Source organism: Hippopotamus amphibius, chromosome 16 (assembly GCF_030028045.1).
Source record: "Hippopotamus amphibius kiboko isolate mHipAmp2 chromosome 16, mHipAmp2.hap2, whole genome shotgun sequence".
Taxonomy (NCBI): Eukaryota; Metazoa; Chordata; class Mammalia; order Artiodactyla; family Hippopotamidae; genus Hippopotamus; species Hippopotamus amphibius.
Genome location: NC_080201.1, coordinates 29,193,623 through 29,220,006, shown reverse-complemented (window position 1 = coordinate 29,220,006; position 26,384 = coordinate 29,193,623). Strand labels below are relative to the sequence as shown.

The 26,384-nt window shown below is 47.3% G+C and overlaps 1 protein-coding gene across 1 annotated transcript; it reads left to right on the top strand.

Moving 5' to 3' along the window:
* Nucleotides 1-372: 372 nt before the first annotated feature.
* On the top strand, nt 373-25,310 carry LOC130838458 (liver carboxylesterase-like). Its single transcript, XM_057711557.1, has 11 exons — nt 373-503; nt 2,343-2,496; nt 4,034-4,138; nt 5,984-6,088; nt 9,222-9,260; nt 16,354-16,494; nt 18,120-18,200; nt 18,466-18,613; nt 22,384-22,515; nt 23,516-23,588; nt 23,866-25,310. The coding sequence occupies exons 1-11, from the start codon at nt 373-375 to the stop codon at nt 24,047-24,049; spliced, it is 1,293 nt and encodes a 430-aa protein (XP_057567540.1). The 3' UTR covers nt 24,050-25,310.
* The last annotated feature ends 1,074 nt before the right edge of the window (nt 25,311-26,384 follow it).

Below are 26,384 nucleotides of genomic sequence, written 5' to 3'. Positions count from 1 at the left end.
GAGAAGGTTGTTTCCCCATACAAAAGGTAACTAAGGTGAAACTGAAATAAGCTTCTAACCAAGGGCTGCTGCATGCAGAGTGTGCTGAGCTGCATCAGGGGTCCAGGAGTGAGGATGGTAGGAGTGTTGGGGAGAAGATGACGCTCTTAGCCTTGTCTGTTCTCAAGATGATGTTCTCAGTATGAAGAGTGCTGGGAGGAGGTGTCACTGGGGTGGGGGAGACAGGCAGGGGCAGCCAGGGTGCATTGAGTGGGGTGGTGGCCTGGGCCACAGCTGGGAGAACAGGTAGGTGACCAAAACAGACATCCTGTTGAGATCTCCCCGAGCTCTGCTTCCTATAAGCTGTATGGTTGCATCCTCCCCATCCAGGTGATGGTGTGGATCCATGGAGGAGCTCTGATAATGGGTGGGGCATCAACCTATGATGGGCTGGCCCTCTCTGCCCATGAAAACGTGGTGGTGGTGACCATTCAGTACCGCCTGGGCATCTGGGGATTCTTCAGGTAAGACACTGGCCTCTCCTCACGGTACATTGACCCTCAGTGTGGTGGTGCTAGGACTCAGCTCTGGTCATGCAAACTCTCAAGAGGATCCCCACTAAGACATCCAAGTCCCCTCATAATTGGGCTCCACCTACCTTCTCATTGCCCAGCCACTCTGGTCCACTTACTTCTGAGCTTTTACATGTAAAACGCCTAATCTGCCTGATAAACTCCTAGTATTCTTGCAAAGCCCAACCCAAATGTTACCTTGTCTGAAATACTCATCTCTTTTTCACCTGTGCTGCCCAGCATGTTGCATTACTGCTAAGATGACAGTTACGCTGCAGCAAAGCAGTTAGAGGCTTATGCATCTTACCTCATGGAGAAGTAGGAAAGGAGCAGACTCATGTGGGAGATCTGAGAAGTCTTGTAGGTGAAGGAATGAGTGGTTGGAACCGGGAGGTTATAAGGAGCATCTGACCCTAGTCGACACACCTACTGGGAGGAATGTTTGGCCCACTCACCCCATTTCTGTTTTGGGATTTGGCACATGCATGAGTGAAGGTTTGTCTCCTCCATGGGGTCTCCATGGGGACAGCAACTGGGTTTCCTGCAGGCAGTTGCTGAGCCTTTTCTGAATGTACCAGCCCCAGGACCTCTTACCCTGAGATGGCTGGTGGGTGGGCTGGGGAGGGCTGGTCACCTCGCTGGAAAGACCTATGGGCTGGAGGAGGGTTGTTCCAGGAGGGTCGTGTCCCAGGATGTGTCATTTTCACAGAGCCTCCTCAGCTCTTTCCCCCACGGCCCATGCCTGCTCCCAGTTACAGTATAATTGCGCACACTCTCCTGTTTCCTCTCCTCCAGTCTCTCCTGTACTACGTCAGTCAGGGTTTCACCCCGACCGGACACCAGACTGCTCTGGGCCCGGTCACCAATGACCCAGCGGCTCTTGGCCCAGCCTTGGCAGCATCCACACGTGATCCCTCGGATCTTTGTGAAAAGCTTCCTTCTCTTGGCTCCTGGCCACCTCCTGCCTCATGGCTGCTCCCTCTCGGCCCCTCCCTGACCCTGCCCCTCCCCGTCTCCGCCTCTGTGTGCATCTTCTTCTCTGTCCCCCTGGTTCCCTGAGTGACCTCAGGGGGCACTTCCAAGTTCCCTACGTTTAGCCCAGGTCTCCTTTGAAGCCCACAGGTACATCATTAACTGCCTCCTGCCATCCCCACGGGATGTCTGAGGGCACCTCTCCCTTCCACACACAAGCATAACCCTTGACTCACGATGCGCCATCCCCCAAACACTCCTCCTTTCCCCACAGGGCCTCTTGCTCAGCTGCAGGCAGCTCCACCCTTCCAGTTACTCAGGATTCTTCTCTGTTTTTTTCACAGCCACATCCAGTCACAGGCAAATCCTCTTGGCTCCACAGTAGCCAGAGTGATCATTTAAGACATAAATGGAATCACGCCATCCCTGAAATGGCTTCCCAGCTTACTTACAATGACAGTGACATTCTTACCAAGGCCCTTAGGGCCCTATATGGCTGTATGTCCTAGACTCACACTTTTGTTCACTAGACCCCAGGGCCTTTGCACATTCTGTTTCTTATGCCTGGAATTTCCTTCTTTGGATATTTGCAAGATTCACGTGCTCATAGTAGATGCTCAATAAATGGATGTGGGATGGATGTGTAGAGCCCTAGAGCAGAACAATGCTACAGGATGGGAAGTAGGCAAAGACCCCAGTGTCAGGGCTGTGGAAGCCCAGTCTTTTCCAGAAGGCTCCCCTGGACCCCCAGCCTCACCTGTGGTCCTGAGGGCCCTGCTGTGAAATCTCTGCTCTCAACCCCACCCTGTTCTCTTACAGCACAGGGGATGAACACTGCCGGGGGAACTGGGGTTACCTGGACCAGTTGGCCGCACTGCACTGGGTCCAGAAGAACATTGCCCACTTTGGAGGGGATCCAGGCTCTGTGACCATCTTTGGAGAGTCAGCAGGAGGGCAAAGTGTCTCTATTCTTGTAAGTGTTCCTGGCACTGATGTGGCTACTGATGGGACCCCTTGCAGACCAGCCAACCTAGTTATGGGACCTTTACTTATAAGACCTGGGTTCAAGGCTGACCTTACTCTGTGCAGCATCAGATGGTGGAAAGTTAATGGCCAAACTTTCCTTGACCCCCAGGAAGCTCAGAGCTCAGCTTAGCATCCTGGGCCATATCTCCAGCCACAGCTGCAACAGAGACATTCTTCCTGTCCTCTGTTGGTTGATCTCTCACTCTCCTTCCAACTCATTTTAACATCAGCACTCACCTCTTTCCTCTTGGGAAGTAGGGGGTGGGTGTAAATTAAAAATATGAAGAGGCAACCATGAAGTTGGTAGAGTGTCATTCTTTGACTTGAAGCCAGACCTACAATTCTTGGAGACAGCAGCACTGAGAACAGATCAGCGGCCTCCTCTGAGGTGATGTGATGGCTTGTTTGTGCCCAAGAAGGAGGGCAGCAGTCTCTGGGACTGAGGGATGGAGCGGGGCTGGGGGAAGTGGGGGAGAGTAAGAGGGGGCATGGAAGGGGGGATGGGGCAGGGGATACGGGACACAGACACGACCTGGGAGTCTGGAGTGGGGAACGGGAATAGGGAGACACTGAGGGAAGCAAAGATGGAAAACCAGGTTAGACGGTGCTGGGAGCTGTGGAACCCCTCCAGCTACCTCACTGTTGAGCAGAGGGTTAGCACTCTGACTATCTTTTTAAAACCTATGTTGGATTCATAGTTGAATATTCAGAGGAAAATGCTTTTATATTTTATAAAATGGAGAAAAAAGAAAAGCATAGATGACCCCCCAAAATAAAAATTCATCCACAGACCCATTAGCCAGGGCTTCTCACCATGGACAGTTTCATTTTCCTAGTCTTTTTTCCCATGAATCACCCTATCTACCTATCTATCTACCTATCTAGATATCTATACCTATGAATTTTTAAACAAAAAACTTCCTTATTATTATAACATAAATATTTCCATAAGCATTAGTTATTCTTTCATATTTTTGTGTGTATACTTAAGTATTGTATAGTATCGTATAGTATAGTATTTCACTGTAAGAATGAAAAAATACCTTATTCACCCATGTCATACATTAGAAACGTGTTATTTCCAGTTTTTATTGTTATAAGTAACATGAACATTTTGGAGATTTTTGTGTGCCTCCAGGATCATTTTCCTTAAAATAAATCCTAAGTAATGGAAATGGGGAATCAGAACTGTGTGTTTAAAATGATGCTAAGGATTGCTGAGCAGCCTTTCAGATGCTTTGATTGTTATAATCAGTGCATGCCTCACTCTGTACTCCTGGCTCCTCCAGGAGTACAGAGTTTTCTTGAAGAAGCTGGACCCTACAGTCAACCTGGGAAACAGGCCAGGCCAAGCAAAGACCTGTCATATCCACTGAGCCCCATGGTCTCCAGGGGGACAGCCAGGACAGGGCTGTGGGTGGGGCTGGCTCTTGAAGACCCCTCCCCGTGAGTGTAAAGTCCCTTTTTTGCTGCTCTCCTCCCAGGTGTTATCTCCCCTGGCCAAGAATCTCTTCCACCGGGCCATCTCTGAGAGTGGGGTGGCCCTCACTCCTGGCCTGATCAAGAAGGACATGAAGGCTGCAGCTAAGGTAGGTCTCACACTGCACTCTCCCCACACCCTTTGCTCTGCTCTCCTGGAGTGCTCAGGGGCCTTTCTTACTGTGGGTTCCAGCTGACATCCTCTAAGAATCACAGCAGTGGGAAATGGCTGAGCGGAGTGGGGCAAAGACTCACCTTACAAACCTGCCAGTTCTATTGCTGAGCAAACTGGGGCAGAGAGCAGAAGCAATTGCCAAGGTCAACAAGTGATCAGGGCACAGCTGGGACTCAAGCTGATGACTCTCTACTGCCAGCCCCATGCTCAGTCCACTGAACACACTTCCCAAAGTGTTCGGGGTGGGGTGCTAGGCTGGACAGTGGGCAATGAACTGTCGCTGTCTTGCCTCTCTCAGGGTCTGAGATCTGATGAACTCACTGGCACCATGTGGGCCTGGAGTGGATTCTCCCTGGGGGCTTGGGCCTGGGGTGGGCTCCTACAGAATTCATTCAGATTGAATCATTCATTCACTCAACAAATAGTTTTGATATACTCTGACATCTAGCATCCTCATGAAGCTTCTATTATAATTTAGGAGACAGATTAGTAATTATATAATTGCACAATTTATAAAATGTCAACTGTGACAAGAGCAATAGAGCACAGGTACCTGATGTCATAACAGAATCCAAAAAGAGCACTGCATCCAGTGTGGGGGGGAGGTTATCAGAAAAGTCTTCCTTTAAAAAAAATGATTAATGAGCTGAGCTGAGAAGGATGAGTAGTAAATTACTTGCTAAGAAAAGAATATCCAGGACAAGAGAGCAGCCTGTGCAAATGTCCTGTGGCAGGAGCAGGTATCTCAAGTGAGAGAGAGTGAGAGGGGCTGATGTGGCCAGAGCAGAAAGAGTGGATGGACCCTGGAGTGAGGGGAGGAGAGGGCCGTGGGCAGGGTCATGCTGCACAGGACCTGGTGAGGACTCTGTCTTTATTTGGAGAGTGTTAGGATGCCAAGGACGGGTGAGCAACAGAGAGGCTCTGCTGCGGCGGGTGCATTGGAGTCATCGGTGAGGAGCCTCTTGGTCAGGCTGTGAGAGCTGGTTTGGTTGGGGGGGTGGGGGCAGCAGCCAGACTGAAAGGGACTTGGGGAGGAGATATGACACCAAGAATTTTAATTGTTGAAAATGTTTTCCAGAATTCTTGGTTATAAACAACAGAAGCCCATTTGACCAGGCTTAAGTCAAAAGCGGGGGGGATGGGGGGTTGGGGGGGTGCGGTTGTTTAAAAGAAACAAAGGTGGCAGAAATGGGGCTGGATTTTGCTACCAAAGAGGACCAGACATTCACAGAATGAAGGGAGTCTAAAACCTCTTGTTCTCACTCCCTCTTTCTCTCATTCTCTCTCCCCGCCCCCTACTGCTCCCTGTGTCATTTCATTTCTTCCATAAGTACCTACTGAGCATTGACTTTGTGTCAGACACTGGACCACACTCTGCATGGTCCCGCCATCTTGGAGCCTGACTTCTCTCCTTCTGCATCTTCCCCTCTGGCTGCACTTTGCAAGTGCCTTGGCTGAGGCGAAAAGGCTAGTAAGTGGGAGCCAAGATTTGAAAGCAAGCATTGTGATTCTGGATTTCACACTTTTAAGCTCCATTCCATGCTGCCACCCTTTAGATGTTCAGTTGTGAGAATATAGTGCCCATTTTAACAGACATAAAGTAACAGGGTAGGAGTTGTATTAAATTGGCGTGACTGGGACCCAGGACCCACACCTACTGCTCTGGAGTATTTTTTGCTACCATGTGCTACAGAAATTGAGGTTGGAACAGACCACCTTGTTATTGTTGGAAGGAAGAGATGTGGCTCTTTAATTCTGCTGTCACCTGTGATCTCTGCAGCAAATTGCTGTCCTTGCTGGGTGTAAAGCTACCACCTCGGCTGTCCTTGTTCACTGCCTGCGCCAGAAGACAGAGGACGAGCTCTTGGACGTAACGCGGAAGATGGTGAGTACCTCCACTCTTGTGACCACACGAGCCCTGCACCCTGTAAACATGGCCCCAAGCTTCATCACTTCAGCTGTCCCCTTAACCTGAAAAAGCGACCTGGGACAGTTTCTTGCCTCCTGGGAGTAGTATCAGCCTCTAGATCTGAATGGGAAATACCTTTTTTCTTTTTCATGAAATATCTCAAACTTTAGCAAAATCAAAAAGAAAAAACTCATAATAAACAACTCATAATCCTCTAGATCTATCAAAATTTACTTTTTCCATTCATGTTTTTAGATATATTTTAAAGAAATTAAGCATTACATATTTCAGGGAATTCCCTAGCAGTCCAGCATTTAGGACTTCGCACTCTCACTGCTGAGGGCCCAGGTTCGATTCCTGGTCAGGGAACTAAAATCTCACAAACCACACATCATGGCCAAAATAATAATAATAATAATAAAATAATTTAAAATTATATATTTCAGAGGAAACTACCATCCTGAATTTTAGGGATGGGGATATTAAAAACAAAGATTTTCAAAAAGGTTGTTACAATTTATCTTGGTTAATTTAGAAACCATTTCAATTATAAGCCAGTGGTGATCCAATTTTCTAGATTTTTAAAGACTCTGCCTCAGTTGTGTTTCTAGGAAAACTATACATCAACCCATTAATCCATCCAATCATCCATCCATTTATTCATCTATCTCATTATTCCTCTATCCATCCACCACTCCATCCACAACTTTTCATTCATCCATTATTAATTATCCATACATCATCCAGCCACCACTGTCTTCACTCCATCATCCATCCCTCCAAAATCAGTGATCCATCCATCACCGGTCTGCTAGTTATCATCCATCTATCCACTCGTCCATCTAATTCACCAGTACTCCATGTACTGACCAACTTCATCCATCCCCGTATCTGTGCTGGGGGTGGGGGGTGGGGTTGGACATGGTAATAGGGAGGGTGATGCAAAACATGAATCAGATACACAGTCCCTGCTCACAAGGAACTCTCCAAGGAGAGACACACCCATATACTTTGTGGGTTATGTGGTGGGAGTACAGAGCTCGTTACACTAAGCAGGGATGCTTCACAGAGAAGGCAACACGTGAGGCTTCATGGATGACTGTGGCAGTGTGTCATCACAGAGAAGCTACCTCAGGACAGACACCCAGAAATACAGCATCTGGGCCGATGGAAACTATTCTGTCTGTGGGGGAGGGTTTGAAAGTGAGCCCAGAGTAGCCTGAGCACCTGGGCTGTCTGTCTGGACTCCTGAGGGTATTCCTGGATTCCCCAGAAACAAGCCTATAGCACTGGACTCTGCTCTATTTCCAGTGTGGTCTTGGAACTTGGATCCTGATTTCTCAGGCTCACATAACATGACCAACATGTTCAAAGAATGAAAATGCAACTGCTTTCTTTTTTTAATTATTATTTATGTATTTATTTTCTTACTTACTTATTTTGGTTGCACCGGGCCTTAGTTGCAGCAGGCGGGCTCCTTAGTTGCAGCAGGTGTGCTCCTTAGTTGTGACACACAGGATTCTTACTTGTGGCGTGCAGACTCTTAGTTGTGGCATGCATGTGGGATCTAGTTCCCTGACCAGGGTTCAAACCCGGGCCCCTTGCATTGGTCGTGTGGAGTCTTATCCACTGCACCACCAAGGAAGTCCCACAACTGCTTTCTGATGCCTGGAAAGAGGTAAATTTTATTTCGGCACTTCTCCCTGTGGCAGGAGAGATCCAGCTTTTAGGGGAGAATTGGTGACTTTGGGAAAACCCTGAGAACCTAAGCACTTATAATCCTTCTGAGATTTTGTGAGATCATGTGGAAGTGTTTCCATGATTATCCTCTCTCCCCAGTACATACACACACACACAGACACACAGACACACACACACTCCTGGATATTGGGGCTAGGACACGTAATGGGGGACCCTTGCTGAGACTTCCTGCATACTGGTCAGGCCTGTTAGCTACAGTGTAACAATAAAATCAGCACAGTCTTGGTGAACTCACAAGTGTGGGGTGGGATGAATTTCAGTGAGCTTGTATGAGTCAGAATTTTCTAATGCAAGAGGAGAAAACTTAAAGTACCTTGAAAAGGGAAAGGAATATGTTATAACAGAATCTTCATGTAGCGAAATAAAAGGTCCAGGAATTGACAGCTTCAGGCATGTCTGGATCCAGATGCACATATGATATTATTAACACTCTGTCTCTATCCCTCAGCTTTTTACCTCTCTACATTGGCTTCACTTTCAGGCAGATTTGTCCCCTGGGAGTTAAGGAGAACAACAGTACTCTACATGTATATCCTATCTGCTTAGAAACCCTCTTTCCCAATAATTCCAGCAAAAGTTTTGGGTAAACTCTACTGAACTAACATGGGCACATGTCTATCCCTGAAGTAATCCCTGTCTCCAGGGAGATGGTACCCCTCAGGTCACATTTTTTATTTTTTAATAATTTATTGGCTGCATTGGGTATTCATTGCTGTGCACAGGCATTCTCTAGTCCTAGCAAGCGGGGGCTACTCTTTGTTGTGGTGAGAGGGCTTCTCATGGTGGTGGCCTCTCTCTTGCTGTGGAGCATGGACATCTAGGCGTGAGGTCTTCAGTAGCTGTGGCACACGGGCACAGTAGTTGTGGTTCACAGACTTTAGAGCACAGACTCAGTAGTGTGGCACACGGGCTTAGTTGCTCCACAACATATGGCATCTTCCTTGAACAGGGCTCAAACCCATGTCCCCTGTATTGGAGGCAGATTCTTAAGCACTGCGAAACCAGGGAAGTCCCCTAGGTCACACATAGATGCATGGAATTGTGGAGTGAGAGTGGGGAAGAGGGGGTCCCCCAAAGGAAAATTGGGGTGTTGTAGCCTGGAGGAATAAGAAGGGGAAATGGAGGGCAGGGCAGGCACAAACAGCAGTCCTCTCCAGAGCTCCCCTCCCCCGTCCCATAGCTACACCTGTGCTCATGCCCAGGGGAGCCTGTGCCCTGCCCACTTCCTTTCAGACCAGCCAGGGGGGCACCAGGAGGGAGAACATGATACCTTTGGGACACAGCACCAGAGGTCAGCTTTTCTCCCAGGAAACCTTCTCACTCACAACCTCTGTCTTTGTCTTCACAGAAATTTTTCACTCTTGATTTGCTTGGAGACCCCAGAGAGGTAAGGACTTTTGGTTTCTTGATTATAGGTTTCAAGTCTTTAAGCTCCACTTACATATGAATGAAAGAATTCTCCCTTGTGAAATCACAGTAACTCCTTGCGTTTACCCTGCTAAAGCCCAGAGAGGGACAGAGTATTGCCTGGATGGCACAGGGAGGAGGACCAATCATAGCACCAGAACCCATTCCCCCAACTCCCAGTGCGGTGCTCACCATCATCAACTCTGTGTCCCCTGGACCTATTACCCCTTGCCTTGTTTACATTTCTAAAACTGCCCTGTTGGGAGAAGGCTGGGCTAGAAACTTCCACTGTGGGGAGTGGAGAGAACTGGGCAAGGGGCTCTTCAGGAGCCTGCATGAGGAGCCCGAATCTTCTCCAGGGTAGCTGCAGGGGTGACTGGCTGGGCAAATCACACTATGTGCAGGGCTGTGAGGAAGGCAATCGTGAATCTCAGTCCTGAGGACACCACCCTCCTCCCAGCCACGCAGGGAACTGCAACAGCAGCCTCCCATCTCCTTCCTCCCCTCCTACCTTCCAAAGCTTTGCCAGGTTCCCATGGCATTACCTCTGCAACATCTTACATCCTGGCCTCTCTGCTCTCTCCCTGGGGAGGGCAACACCTACCCGAAAAGGTGTAGAGAGGACTAAAAGAGATCATTCAGTCATTCAACAAAGATTTTTTTTTTGAAGTATAGTTGATTTACAATGTTGTGTTGGTTTCTGGTGTACAGCAAAGTGATTCAGTTATACATACACATACATCTTCTTTTTCATATTTTTTTCCATTATGGTTTACTACAGGATATTGAAGGGAGCTCCCTCTGCTATACAGTAGGACCTCATTATTTATCTATTTTGTGTATAGGAGTTTGTATCCCTAATCCCAAACTCCTAATTTATCCCTCCCCTCCCCCCTTTCCCCTTTGGTAACCATAAGTTTGTTTTCTATGTCTGTGAGTCTGCTTTTGTTTTGTAAATAAGTTCATTTGTGTCATAGTTTAGATTCCACATATAAGTGATATCATATGGTGTTTGTCTTTCTCCTTCTCACTTCACATAGTATGAGGTCCATGCATGTTGTTGCAAATGGCATTATTTTATTCTTTTCAGTGGCTTAGTAATATTCCATTGTATGCATATATCTACCACATCTTCTTTATCCATTCCTGTTTCAATGGATATTTAGGTTGCTTCCATGTCTTGGCAATTGTAAATAGTGCTACATGAGCATTGAGGTGCGTGTATCTTTTTGAATTAGAGTTTTCTCTGGATATATGCCCAGGAGTGGGATTGCTGGGTCATATGGCACCTCTATTTCTAGTTTTTTAAGGAACTGTTCTCCATAGTGGCTGTACCAATTTACGTTCCCACCAACAGTGTAGGAGGGTTCCCTTTTCTCCACATTCTCTCCAGCACTTGTTATTTTTAGATTTTTTTCATGATGGCCATTCTGACCAATGTGGAGTAGTACCCCCTTGTAATTTTGATTTGCATTTCTCTCATAATCAGCCATGTTGAGCATCTTTTCATGTGCCTATGGCCATCTGTGTATTTTCTATGAGAAACGTTTATTTGGGTCTTCTGCCCATTCTTCTTAGATTGGGTTGTTTGTTTTTTGGTTATTGAGTTGTATAAGCTGTTTGTATATTTTGGAAATTAAGCCCTTGTTGGTCACATCATCTGCAAATATTTTCTCCTGCAGTCCAGAGGTTGTCTTTTTGTTTTGTTTATGGTTTCCTTTGCTATACAAAAGCTTATAAATTTGATTGGGTCCCATTTGTTCATTTTTGCTTTTATATCTCTTGCCTTAGGAGACTGACCTAAGAAAAGATTGTTTCGATTTATGTCAGAGAATGTTTTGCCTATGTTCTCTTTTAGGAGTTTCATGGTGTCATGTTTATATTTCGGTCTTTAAGCCATTTTGCGTTTATTTTTGTGTATGGTGTGAGGGTGTGTTCCAACTTCATCGATTTACATGTGGCTGTCCAGCTTTCCCAGCTCCACTTGCTGAAGAGACTGCCTTTTCTACATTGTATTTTCTTGCCTCCTTTGTTGAAATTTAATGGACCATAGGTGTGTGGGTTTATTTCTGGGCTTTCTATTCTGTTCCATTGATCCATAGGTCTGTTATTGTGCCAATACGTCACTGTTTTGATTACTATAGCTTTGTAGTGTTGTCTGAAGTCTGGGACTGTTATACTCCAGCTTTTTCCAACAAGATTTGTTCTTTTTCCAACAAAGATTTAATTAGCACTATGCTATGTGCCAAGCCCAGATTTATGACCTAGGAATATAGCAGTGAAATAGGCCATGCGGACATAATCACCTGCCCCCTGGGAGTGAGGGTGGCAGACAGTAGACAAGCAAACAAAATATGTAGTATGTTTGATGATTGTGTTTTTGGTGAAGGGAAATGGGGATAGTTTGCCAGTGGGTTGAATTTGCAGAGCAGGGTCAGGAACTAGCTGGATGTGACGGTGACATTTGAGCCAAGTTCTGGAGGAGGAAGAAAGCCAGCTGTCAGGAAACTGGAGGAAGAGTGTTCCAGGCAGAGGGAACAGCAAAGGATCTGAGACAGGAGGCCTTTGTGCTGGGATGAGGGGAGAGAACAGGCTTGAGGCTAAAAAGAGAGTAAAAGGTGGAGGTGGTCCTTTAAAGGATTTGGATTTTGGTTCCAAGTGAGATGGGAAGTCTTGGGAGGGTTTTGAATAAAGGAGTGGAAGGACCATAGATTTTTCGAAGGGCACTTTGCTGTGGTGAGGTTGATGTAGGGAAGGGGCAGGGCAACCACAGGGAGACCAGCTGGGGTGGCCTCTGCACTGGAATAATCCAGGCCCGGGATCACAGTTGCTTGGACTAAGGATGTCGCAGAGGGGATGGGGAGAACCTGTTTGAGCCTGTGTGTGTGTGTGTGTGTGTGTGTGTGTGTGTGTGTGTGTGTGTGTGAGTGTATTACCAGAGTATGTAGTTTACTTAAACAATATTGTATTAGTTTCAGCTGTACAGCAAAGTCATTCAGTTATATACATATTCTTTTTCAGATTATTTTCCATTATAGGTAATTACAAGGTATTGAATATTGTTCTCTGGGCTGTACAGTAAATCCTTCTTGTTTATTTTGTATGTAGTAGTGTGTATCTGTTAATCCCCAAATTCTAATTTATCCTCCAGCCTTTCCTCTTTGGTAACCATAAGTCTGTTTTCTATGTCTGTCAGTCTGTTTCTGTTTCATAAATAAGTTCACTTGTATTATTTTTTTGATTCCACATATAAGCTATATCCTATGGTATTTGTCTCTCTCTGCCTGACTTAGTATGATAACCTCTAGGTCCATGGATGTTATTGAAATAATAGCTGACGGGATGTGCTGCTTCACAGCATGTGGGGCATGAGGAGAAGAGAAGTGAAGCAGGCCCCTGGGATTTTTGTTTGTTTCTTTGTTTTTGCTTTTGGCTGTGCCATGCAGCCTGTGGGATCTGAGTTCCCCGTCCAGGGATGGAACCCCCACCCTCGGCAGTCAAAGCACGGAGTCCCAACTCCTGGGCTGCCAGGGAATTCCCTCCCCTGGGTGTTTTGACCTGAGCAAAGTGATACATGAAGCCCACACAGAGCAGCCACTAGCACCCCCTCTGGACAGCAGCATTTACTGTCCCTCTCACCGTTGCTGGTATCAGTAGATCCCCACTGGACGCTGCCCTGGAAGGCCCCTTGATCAACTAGGACCCTCGTTGTCTCTTTACTGCCCCTCCACATCCCATGTCCCACAGTGCTGCCAGAGTTCCCCTTGTGAACACAGGCCAGAGCATGCCACCCTCGTCTTGAAAGGCTGACCTTCCTTACGAGAGAGAAATCCCCTTCACTCGTGGAGTTATTCATTCAAAAGGCACCTGCGTCCCTGCTGTGTGCAGGCGTGTGCAGAACACGTGCTGCAGCACATGACCGTGTCTCTAGTCCATGTCCCCAACATTCCTTCAAGCCCTGAGCCCCTGGGGTTTGAGGTTCCCGGGATTAGCGCTGCAGTGACACCTCTGTCACTGCTCATGCTACTCCCACTCTTTAGAAAACGGTTCATTCCCCAGAGCCCACTGCCAATGGTAGGCACCACCTCTGGTGGCCTCCTGGGTCCTCCTTCCAGAACGAGTTGCTCCTCTTGCTGGCCGCCTGCCGCAGCCCTTTCTGAACTGCACAGCCTTTAGAAGTGAGCCGTAGCGGCACCCAGATCCTTCTCCCGTGTTGTCGGCCACAGTGGATTAGGATCCGGGCCCTTGTCCTGCTGGGTCAGAATCATGTGACAGAACCTCTCCTGTGGGCAGCCAGAGCTGGCCCGGCATTCACTGGTCCTTGCAGAGCAGAAGCAGGTCGTGGGAGCCACAGGCTCTCAGAGCCTAGGAATTGTCCATTTCCACCTGCCATCCAGGAGGGGACTGTGCACTTGGGACTGGTGTCCGTGTGCGGGATCTGTAGCAGCACTGCTAATGAATCAGGTCTAATGTTATTCAGCCCTTTCCAGGTTCCAGTCCCGTGCTCAGCGTTTTGCATGTGTTCAGCCATTTAATCCCCACACCAGCCCCTCTTATAGATGAGGCAGCTGAGGCACACACGGGTGAGACTTCTTTCCCAAGTTACCAGCTGGTAAATGACAGAGCCAGATTTCAAATCCAGAGAGTCTGGCTCCCAAATCCCCACTCTTAATGACCACTGTGACCAAATATGAAATGTAACTATACCCGAAACCAGCTTCCCAGGTGGTGACATGTGAGTCACTTGCTACTTAGTCTGTGGCCATGTCGTTACAGTAGTCCCCCAGTATCCTCAAGGAGTACGTTACAAGACCCCTGGTGGATGCCCAAAACCTCAGAGAGTACTGACCCCTGTATACACATACATACCTATGATAAAGTCTAGTTCATAAATTAGGTACAATAAAAGAACATCCGATTGCTAGCTTCACTACTCTTGGGCTTTGGGACCATTATTAAGTAAAGAAGGGTCACCTGAACACAAGCACACGATACCCTGAGAGTTGATCCGGTAACTGAGAGGGCTACTAAGTGACTAAGGGGCAGGAGACCCTGGTGAAAAGAAGAGTCACGTCCCAGGTGGGATGGAGCGGGACAGCTGCAGATTTCATCTTGCTACCCGCTAGGGACCGCAATTTTACAGTTATGAATTGTTTCCATCTGGAATTTTTCATTTACTATTTTTGGAGCACGGTTGACCTCGAGTGGCTGAAACTGTAGAGAGCGAAACTGATAAGAAGGGACTACTGTATTTTTAATCAAAGGTAAACCTAAGATTAAGACATTTACAAATGCAACGTGAGCTCACTGCTTTTTCTTTCTTTGTGCTGTTCCTCGTAATGGGGCTCGAGTCTCAGCTTGAGCGCCTTGAATGATGAGGGGCTCACTACCTCCTGAAGCAAACCTCTTATCAATCACAGCCCATGTTTAAACAGAGAGACATTTATTTATTTATTTATTTATTTATTTATTTATTTACTTATGCTGCATTGGGTCTTCATTGCTGCGGGCAGGCTTTCTCTAGTTGCAGCAAGTGAGGGGCTATTCTTTGTTGTGGTGCATGGGCTTCTCAGAGCAGTGGCTTCTCTTGTTGCATAGCATGAGCTCTAGGTGTGTGGGCTTCAGTAGTTGTGGCTCTTGGGCCCTATAGCTGCAGGCTCAGTGGTTGTGGCTTAGTTGTTCCATAGCATGTGGGATCTTCCCAGACCAGGGCTGGAACCCGTGTCCCCTGCATTGGCAGGCGGATTCTCAACTACTGCGCCACTAGGGAAGTCCCAGTTGATCCTCTTTAGTCATAAACTCTGTATTTGTGGATTCATCTGCTCACAGACATTTGTTTGCAACCCCAAATTCAATACTTGTGGCATTTTGGGGTCACCTGCACATGATGACACATACGTTTCCATCTGAGATCAAACAAGGAGAGACTTTTTGTCTTTAGTTTCATCTTTCATACTATTAACATGCCTTTTTGTGGTCTATTTCGTGCCCCCTTTTGCATTCTTGAGCTTTGTGTTGGCAGTTCTGCTGTTTAAAATAGTCCCCAACCTTAGGGTTGAAGGGCTGCCTAATGTTCCTAAGTGCAGGCAGGCTGAGATGTGTCTACGTGTTGGAGAAGCTCCCCTCAGGCGTGGGGGACAGTGCTGCTGGCCAAGATGTCAGTGTTAATGACTCAACAATGCAGGGCATCCAGAAGAAAGAAGAGGAAATTTGCTGATCTGTCTGTCAGGCTGCTTGGAAAGAGCTAAAGTAACATCTGTAGTGAGTGATGCAGCTGTGGAAACGAGGGTACATTTGTGATTTTATGAGATGAAGGTGGCTAAAACAGCATAGTGGACAGCACTGTCATGAGGCTGACAGCCCAAGGAATTAATACTCACATTACCCAGGGAACCATTGAGCCCTTGTCAGCTGGTGTTTTGTGATAAACAAATACTACATATAAATAATTATTTGTGGGAATTCCCTGGCAGTCCAGTGGTTAGGACTCCATGCTTTCACTGCCAGGGCCTGGGTTCAATCCCTGGTCTGGGAACTAAGATTCCACAAGCCACGTGGTGCGACCAAAAAACTTTTGTTTGTAAGGAGTATATATTACATAAGGTGTCCTTAAACAGAAACACACACAAAACAAAGTTGGCAAAATAGTGACCAGAGGCTCTCAGGAGCCTGACCCCATATCTCCCCTGGAGCAGCAGCTCAGTATCCCCCAAATTGGAGTTACAGTGACGTTTTAGAACATAAGTACCACAAATAATGAGAACTGATTGTAGGTGCAGAGATACATGCATATGTATATATATATTTCAAATATATGCCCATTATGTTATATATTTTATACCAGTTTGAGTGAAGATTTGCCCCCCATCACCTGACCACTCTTGCCCCCTGGTCAGAGTTCTGCCCTCTGGGGTCCACAGACGGAGCCCCCTCTGTTAGGACCCTGAGTGTGTGGCCACCACCCATAAGCATGCAGGTCTGTGATGCTGGCCATGAGCTCAGGCAGGTGCAGAGGGGGACGTGGGTGTAACCTCTAAGGGGAAGCACAGACACTACGCTGCCCTCCTCACCAGAGCTATCCTTTCCTGACCGCTGTACTTGATGGAGTGCTGCTGCCAAAGATGCCTGAGGCGATTCTGGCTGAAAAGAAGTTCAACACCGTTCCCTACATCGTGGGAATCAACAAGCAAGAGTTTGGCTGGATTCTGCCGACGGTGAGCAAGTGCAGGCCTCTCCCGCTTGCCTCCCCTGCCTGTCACATCACCCCTTCCATCTCTGGTCACAGGACCCCTTCTTCTACTGACCCCCACCCTGGGACATTCATACACATTGACATTTCTGTGGAAACCTTCTCCACGATGGCCCAGCTGTCATCTGGGAGGTGTGGCCTTGGGGACCCATGTTCTGACCCACTCTCTGCTTGCCTCCCATCCAAGAATCCTGAAATGTCGGTGCCAGGAGGGCTGGTAGAGAGAATCATTGGGCAGATGAGAAACCCAACACCTAGAAAGGGGAAGGGGCTCGGGAGTTAAGGAGAATGAGGTTTGAGACATGCAGCCTCTCGCCTTGGACTTGGCACTTTCATAAGTTCTCCATAAATTCTGACCCCCAACCCCTGACACGTTCAGTCATCTAGCTGGAAAGATTCTAAGGAGTCTGCTTCCTCCTGGGTTAAAATTGACTTCTGAAAGTTAGAAAGGGCTTTCCCTTCTGCCAAAGATAAACAAAACCGGACACGAGCTTCAGCGGTAATAAGTTTGATTCAGTTACACCCTTGCTGTAGGGAAAAGAACCATTGTGACCTGAACCCAGTTCCTTGAAACAGAAGGCTGGAGCCTATTTAAGGCTGGGGGCGGGGCGGGGTGGGGGGTGAGTTGTCCATGTGACTGGGCCACCTGGATTTGTTAGCTAGCATTTATCTGGAGAAGAAACAAACTTTTCCTGTCTTTAGGACAGAAGGCCATGGTGTAAGTAGAAGCAAGGCACCCGCTGAGGTTAGGCCTTTATCTTCCCACAGGAACTGGGGGAGAGAGCAAGAATTAGCCCCTGAATGTTTGCTTTTCATAGAGATGGCTCTCAGGTCCTGGAGGGAACAGTTTTGGGTGGTAGATTTACATCTCAAAGGGCAGGCAAAGGATTTATGATAACGTTGTTGCTAAAGTAACTGCTCTAAGAAAGGATTCAGGGACCTACCTGCCTATCACCAGGTTTTGGCTGGAACAAACAGTAAATTTTCCTGGCAGTGCAGAGCTTTTTAAGGGGGCTTGGGGTCATCCTGGGGATGTGGCCTTAAGCTGCTTGTAGCCGCGCTAGAGTCTGGTCAAGTCTCTTAGTGCAGAGTTTTGATGGAATCATTGTGTGCAGAGTTCTGCAGTTCTTCAGAATGATTTCAGAGGTGATACCGAAGGACCAAAGCCATAACGGCAGGATTTGAAGCTTTCCCAGTTATCTGACACAGGTGGGGTATTTGTGAGGTCTGTGTGCCTCTGCCCCAGAGCCCTCCATTTCAACACTAGGCTGGCTGACACCTTCCCTCTCTGTCTCAATGATCATTGTGGGGACTCTAGCCTGATTGTGTGTGCACACACCCGCACACACATATATATATGTATAAAGACTGGGACAGCGTCCCTTAACAATTATGTTATCCTCTTTGCACTCCTGGACTTCTGGATATAAAACTCCATGTGATTCATTGATTTTGCCCAACTCATCAAAGACTCATGCCCATCAAAACATAACAAAGTGACCTTCGGCATGCGTTGGTTTGGTCTGTTGGTCACTGGTTTTTCCTGCCATTACCTGATGACTCACAATTGCTTCACTTCTGTTTTAACAGATGATGGGCTACCCACTCTCTGAAGGCAAGCTGGACCAGGAGACAGCCACATCACTCGTGTGGAAGTCCTACCCCATCATTGTAAGTCTAGGAATCACAGGACTGAGCCCTAAAGAGGGGCAGGAGCTTGTCCCAAATTGCAGAGCAATTAAATGGCAGAGTGAAGACCAGGGCTGGAGGCTTCTGCTGCCATTCTTATGCCTTTCCACCTCACCACCAGGGGTGGGCGGAAGTGGTTGCACAGGGCTTGAGAGGGTCACCATCGATGCAAGCCTTCCTCCCTGGTTGGAGAAGCCATGCTGTTCACTAGGGCTTGGTGGTCACTTTCACCCTTGATCTATTTCAGAACATCCCTGAGGAACTGGCTCCAGTGGCTACTGAGAAGTATTTAGGAGGGACAGACGACCCTGCCAAAAAGAAAGACCTGTTCCTGGACTTGATTGCAGATGGCATGTTTGGTGTCCCATCTGTGAATGTGGCCCGTCACCACAGAGGTGAGTCACAGACACTGGACAGGAGAAGGACACTGACCGCACCAGCTTCTCACTGTATTCTCTCCTAAGCCTCAGCATAGAAAGATATGTTGTGGAAACTCCAAGATCCATTCCATGTGGTCTGGGGCGGGGCACTGTCCTATTTTGGTTTCCACCAGAAGAAGACTCCAAGAAAAGGATCCAAATACCAATACTTTACTTGGGGGGTGATCCCAGAAAACACCAGTAGAGGAGTGGAGAAGTGACATGAATGGAGAAAAGCCAGTCCACACTGTGCTGTCAAGCAAGTATCCATCATGGGCACTGGGGCTGGGGGGCTCTGGGGAAGATGTGTCTCAGGGTTATCCCAAGAGAGTGGCAAGAGAGCTGGGGTATTTATCCTCCAACTTTGATGAGTCATTGGTTGAAGCCTGTTCAGGAGGGCAGTTAATTCCCTGGTGCTTTGACCTGCTGCGTGCATGGGCAGAGCGGTCTCTGGCTGCCAAAGACCTCAGGCAAAGAGCTACAGATGCAGGAGGTGGAACTCAGGCTGGCGTGCCCGGAAGCAGGGATGGGGGAGGCACCGACAGCATCTGCCACAGGACTCCTCACCACAATTGGTGGTCTGTGGGGGAGAGGAGAAATCTTGGCTGATAGGTCTTGGGAGGTTTCCAAGGTCAGAGCTAGCTGCAAACTAGTTTGTTAACCAGTGGAGCTGGGGGTAGAGTGAGGCCAAGCATAGGGTTAGGAGTGTTGTCTGGGACCACGAAACCTGAAAGGAGTGATCAGGGGGAGGTGTGGGGCAGCTGGTCTAGAGAATGTTGATGTCTGCAGCTGGCCTCGTTCCATCCCAGTGTGGCTGGGTGTGTCACAGGACCTTTCAACATATCCCAAGACTCTGTATGTGTGTTGGGGGCCGGGGGGTGAGGTCAGGGATGGATGAATGCACCCACACAGGAGGTGTCCCTTTGGGGTGCCTTGCTGAGGTCCTCACAGGACACTTCCTTTTCTAGGATCTATCCTTCACCTAGTGTACAAGGAAGGACATGGTTGTCTGATCCAGACAACATTCTCTAACCATGCTGGAAGAGTTTTAGAATTTGGGACTTTGTAAGCCTAATAAAAGGTAGCTACAGTGACCTACCATGTCCCCCAAATTCCGTACAGTCATGTACAGATGCTGGTTACCGCTTCCTCCTCCCTACGGTCCTGGTGAAACTCTTCAGCCAGGGGCTGCCAGGGTCAAATCTGTTCTTTCACAAACTTGGTCTTGTCTCTTGATACATGTGGTTTCCTCTTCTTCATTGTCTGTTGGCCCAGCCATCCTGGACTTGTGTTTTATCTGAATCTCATGACTGAGTTCAGTGTCTTTTCCACCTGGACTTCCCAGATTTTATCAACATTTTTCTTTCCTTTTTAAATTTTTATACTTGTCTTACTCTTCTTTTTTATAGAAAAGAACTGTTTTGAATATAAAATTAATATCTTACGGTTGTAGAACATTTTGAAAATATGGAAACACTTGAAGAAACTAGATATCACTCATAATTCCTCCACCTGGAAGTATCTGCTATAAATTTTTGACATATTTTCTTCTATTAATCTTTCCATATCTTACATATCAATTCAATACTGATTTTATATTATGTTTTTGTTCCCAGAATCCTATATTGTAAGCATTTCCTCAGTGTCAACAAAACTCATAAAAACATCCATTATTTCATGGAATAATGCATTAAAATGTACTTTGGTATCCTGTCCTGTTGGATGTGTAGACAGGCTGCCTGTACCTGGATGCTACAGAAACAAAATGCTCAGCCTCGTGTGTGTAAATCTATAACCAAATCTCTGATGATTTTCTTAGGATGGTTATTAGAGGTTTAATTGTAAACTGGGCTGTAGGAGCATTTTCAAGTTCTTGATACATATTATGAAATTTCTTTCCAGTGTGTAAGAGAGTGGATTTCTTAATTCTCTCAGTTGAGATACTCAGATTAAAATATAAAAATAATGCTGCCAATTTCATAAGCCCCTCCCAACAGCAACAACAGAAATAGTACATCACGCTTTTAACTTGAGTATTTTTGATTGGTAGCTCTTTCCTTCCCTCTGCTTTTCTTATTCTTCCTAAATGTCGTTATTCAAATCTGTGCCTTCCTTTCTTTCGAAGACTTGTGTTGTGGTTGTAGGAATTTAATAAACCTCAGAGGCTTAAGGCAGAAAGTTTAATTAAAAACAAAAAAGGGGAATATCTTTTGGGCAACATGCTGCCAAAAATAAGTTCCTCACTCACAGCGGGTCTTTCCTCTCTGGTTCGGCTGTGAGTTCCTTTCTAAAACTTTGGAGTGGCAGAGCCAAGGATAAAACACCTCCTTACAGCAGTTTCTGCTTGACCTTGAAGCAACTGTTTAATAAGTGGATTATGGGACCACAGAAGGATTGCTTCTTCCAAAAAACACCTCTTGCTAAACCGATGTGCAACGATGGGGGGCGGGGTGAGGGAGGCAATTACATACGTTATTCTACATCCACCTGTCAGGATTGCATAAATTGTTAAACTACTTTGTTGTCAAATATTTAATGATATGAAGCAATTATTATAGTCGTAGGAAATAACATATACAATATTATCCTAACTTTATATACATAAGTGGGATAAGTGCTAAAATGTTAACAGAGATTTCTCACAGCTGTGGGATTATATGTGATCTTTTTGTTCTTATTCCTTTTTTCTGCATTTTCCAAATGTGATACTGTCCCCAAGAAGGGAAAAAGTTGTGCTATTTCCCCGCCAGTCTGACTTGGGGCCCGACCCTTCCCCGTTAGAGTCACTGGCTCTGGGCACAGTGATCAAAGCCCAGAGCTCCGCAGGCGGGTGGCCCACGCCTTAGCCCTAAAGGAGCAAGATGGGCAGCTCTGCTGACACCTCAACAGGAAAACTGACATCTTCTTGGGGCTTAGAGAAGGAGTGGTGAGAGCGGGTCAGGGGAGAGGAAGAGAGAGGAACCTTCCCTTCCTCGGCCCCTTCTCCCTTCTGCCAAGACCTTAACACTCCCCAGGCCAAGCAGGAAGCAATACATGTGAGATGGCAGAGAAAAAGGAAATGCTGAATTGTGGTTTCCTGAGACACAAGGAGTAGATTGTCCCCTTTCTGCATAGGCTTGTATTTAAATATCGGCACTTTCAGACCAGCAGCTTGGATTTCCTTCACTCCTCTTGGAATACGTGTGGAAAACACTGGAAACGCTCAAAAATGGGCATAATAGAAGACACCTGTCAGGCTGCAGTATTCTCCAAGGGAATGAAGACTAGCCTGTTAGCAGTGAAATACAGTAGTGTAAAGTGTGTGTATGTAGACGTCCTGGTGCGTGAATGCATCGGAAGGGACTTTTGTGAGTGACCCAGTGCCCCTACAGTTATTTTGAAGGGGTCTACCCAAGGTTTAAACATTCATTCATTTATTTGTTTGTTCAATCTTCACTTATTCATTTAATAAATACCCGACTCAAATCCTATTCCACCTCCCCCACTATGCACCCTTAAGCAAGTCATGAATCTTTTCCCAAACTCTTTTTCTCATTGTGCTGATAACCAGGGGCTTCCTGCAAGGACAGGCAGGGTCTGGCACACAGTTGGTTCTCACAGTGGGCAGCTGCTGTTAATAATGTTGTTGTTCACATAGGACGGGGCATGCCCCCAATTTCCTGATTGCTGACGGCCCCCTGGAGACCTTGATATCATCCAGGTGTGCGTCTGCTGAATTGACCTGTGTGTGAATCCATGTCTTCCAGATGCTGGAGCCCCTACCTACATGTATGAGTTTCAGTATCGCCCAAGCTTCGCATCAGAGATGAGACCCAAGACGGTGATAGGGGACCATGGGGATGAGCTCTTCTCCGTCTTTGGGGCTCCATTGTTGCAAGGTGATGGCCCTTTGGTGACTACAACTTGAAGTTCAGAGATGGGGTTCAAGTCTTGGTTTGGTGGCCTTGGGAAAATTCCTCCTTCTCTCCAGGTCTTAGTTTCCTGAATTCAGCATAACAGGGTTGAAGGACAAGGGTCCCAACCTCTCTCTTGCTCTAACGTGCATGATGGAGAATGTGTATCCTTGTGCCCTCATCCAGGGTCACTCTAAGAATCCCGACCTGGGCATCAGCAAGACAGGAGGAGGGTCACCTGCAGGGCCCTGCTCAGGGCTAGAATACCACCACGCACTCCCCACTCATGAGAGCATATCAGAATGTGTGACAGTAAGGTTAGAATTGTTCTTAACCTTGAATCAGGACTAATATGTGTCTGTCCAACTATCTATCTATCTACTTATCTACCTATCTATATCTATCTAAAACTCATATCTTTTAATATTGTAATATATTTAGGAGTGTAACATTTTAAAAAAATACTTTTCACAGATGTCTTCAATGTCTTAACCATCAGCAGTTACAGACAACTTGTATGTGACACACCCCAAGGCTCTTCATGACACCCAGAGCCTCTGGGCATTTCCTAGTTGGGTGCCTCTTTGGGGACCTTGATGCTTGGTTATTTTCCAGATTCTGTGAAAATGTGTGTGGTTGAAGGAAACTGAGAAAAGACCCAAAGGAGATCATCCTGGCGTTACTGCAGCAAAAACCCTGGGGTGTAGCCCTGCGACCCTAAGGGGGGAGGGGCAGGCAGGTGGGCATAGAAGACCAAGGCAGCCAGTGTATGGATGGACTGCAGCTCTTCACTGAGCCCAACCTAGGTCAGTAACTGTCAAGCTTAAAGTGCACATGAATCACCCAAGATCTTCTTAAAATGCAGGCTTTGACTCAGCAGGTCTGGAGTAAGGGCTCCATTTCTGAATTTCTAACAAGTTCTCAAGTGCTGCTGCAGCCCCTGAACCACACTTTGAGTAGCACTGGCTTTGTCTCCTCCCCACAGATGGTGCCTCAGAAGAAGAGACCAATCTCAGCAAGATGGTGATGAGATTTTGGGCCAACTTTGCTCGGAATGGGTGAGCTGGTGGCAAAGGTGGAGCAGGGTGGGGAAGGGGCAGGGCGTGTCTGCTGGGCGGGGGGAGCTTCCAACCTGTGATGGTGAAACTCCGTACCTTGTGACCCCTGACATGAGAGCTCCGTCAATGGACAGGCTGCCCAGGAGATGATCAGCCTCCTGTCTCTGGAAGCATAGGAGCCTTTGGCAGAGATGAAGCCAGGGCTCCCTGACAATCTCACAGGGTTGTTGGGACCACACAGTAGCTTTGGGGAATTTCTATTTGATTCTGTTCCCAGGAACCCCAATGGAAAGGGGCTTCCCCATTGGCCAGTGTATGACCAGAAAGAAGGGTACCTGGAGATTGGCGTCACCACCCAGGCAGCCAAGAAGCTGAAAGATGAAGAAGTGGCTTTCTGGAACGAGCTCCTGTCCAAGGAGGCAGCAAAGAAGGCACACCAGTTAAAACACGTTGAGCTGTGAACGGGAGGCCCAGCTGGGGACCCCAGACAGGGGTGTTCTATAGAAGGTGTTTATGGGCCAAAGAGGCATCGTATGTGGAGGCTGGGGAATTAGGTGATGGGTGTGGAAGAGGTCAGGGAGGGGGAATTTCTGTTTCTGTGGCCTCAATTTTGGAAATACATGTTCTTTTGGAGACCACGTCAGTGTCTTTGCCTTGGGCTGGAATGAAGTCATCCTCATTAGCAAGAGAATGATGGGAGAGGGCACCATTGGCAGGAAGGTGCTTTGGGCAGTTCTGGCTTGGCCTGTGGACAGGAAGAGTTCAGCAGGCTGGGCCCTGGCAGGGGCTCAAGGGGACGCTGCCCCTGCTCCATGTCTCTGGGCCGTCAGTAACTCCAGTAAGAGGATGCAGGGGGACCACAGTGCAGTGTCCCTCTCCTCCATGTGGAGGACACTGTAGAGGTGGAGGTGGCACAGGCTGAGGATGTACCTGGGCTGGGAGAGAGGGGGACTTGCCACAGTGACACTGTGACACTGTGATGTGGCCCTTACTGGTCCTCCCACAGGTCTACAGTTCTTTCTTCTGCTTACACAGTATCCTCCCAGGCCCCTCCCTGAGGCCATCTCTTCCAACAACTCCTTTAAGCACTTTCTACAGCCTGGACCACAGCACGTCCAAGCAAGGACCACCTTGGAGTGAGTCCCTAAAGTGTCACCTGAAAACTCTCTCTTTCTGAATCCATGGGGTGATTTTTGGCTTCTCCTGGGATATAGAAAGCTCTAAGAGTGTTACTCCCACGCTTTCTGCAAGAAAAATCCGAATGATTCCCAGTATCATGACTTTTTCTGACTCATTCAAAGAGGTTGCACAGCAAACAATTACCCTGGCATCTCAGGGAAGACAGGCACTTTGGAGGAGAGATGGGACGTGAACACTGGCTTACCATCTGCCAACAGGTGGAAGATGGAGTCACCATATGTTTGAGTAGAATTACTCTAAAAATTCAAGTCAAGTGCTAAAGGCCAACTGTGGGCAAGTATGGGAGTATGAAGTCCTCGGGAGCCATGGACCCACAGGAGAGTTTACACACAGTACAGGCCCTTCTCCATGGACCTCCTTCAGGGACCCATGAGAAACATTGGGAACAGGTAGTAAGACCAGAGCCTGCTCAGGTGTGCAGCCTTGAAACCCAGCTCAGGCACTTTTCCCCTAAGAAACAAAATCCCTTAACCACTGGGAAATGGCATCAAACCCATTCCCCTTTTGGCCCTGAGGAAGACCTATTGAAGCTGAGGGAAAGCAAAATTTTAAAACCCTCTGCTACTGGGAGAGGGACAGGAAAGCATCCTGGGTCCCAATCATTAAAAGTCTCTTACTGCAGGGAAGGGGAGAAATCCCTGTCTCCGTGACCCAGGGATAGGGGCCTGCCTAAGGTTGAGGCTGGACCAGGACAGGAGAAACCACCCCTGGATTCCACCCCCACGTTATCAAGCCCCAAGGACTGAGCAGCAGAAATCCACCACTGGGGGAGGGAGAACGTATAGAGAGACTCTCCCTGAGGGGCAGGTGCACAGGGCAGGCCCAAAGCTGAGGGTGAAACAGGAACACTGAGTAAAACCTTTCACCCTCACCCTCAGCACAAGGTAGTACCAAAAGAATTTGAAGCAGGTGGCGCACTTAGGAAAACCATAGCAACAACAAAACCCAAGCTCTGCTCAACTCCTGACTAAGTTACTTCAACTCCCCCAACACATAGTCGTGTGTGTGCACACACACAGACATACACACACCCCCCAGTCTAGTAGAAGAAGAGGTATGTCCATCCCCTGTCATAAACACTATTTACTTCAGTTTCTTCCCCCTACACAGGGTGTCAACATTTCATCTAAAATTAGAAACACACACACACACAAAAATGGGGGAAAAAACGCACTAAAAGATGCAAAGCAATCAATAGTATCAGATACAGAGATAACCCGGGTGTTAGACCGATGGAAGTAGGAATCTAAAGAACTATATGAAAACATACAAGAACAGATGGGTAATTTCTGGAGAGAGACAGAAGCTATAAGAAAGAAGCAAATGGAAATGTTAGACATTAAAAAGAGTAGTAAGATATGAAGAATATCTCCAATGGAAACAGAATTGTGATTGCCAAGCGAGAGGGGTGGGGGAGGTAAGGATTGAACGTTTGGATTAGCAGATGCAAACTAGTATATATAGGATGGATAAACAACAAGGTCCTAGTGTACAGCACAGGAACTATATTCAGTATCCTGTGACAAACCATGATGGAAAGGAATATGAAAAAGAATGTATATATATGTATAACTGAATCAATAGAGCAAAAATTCA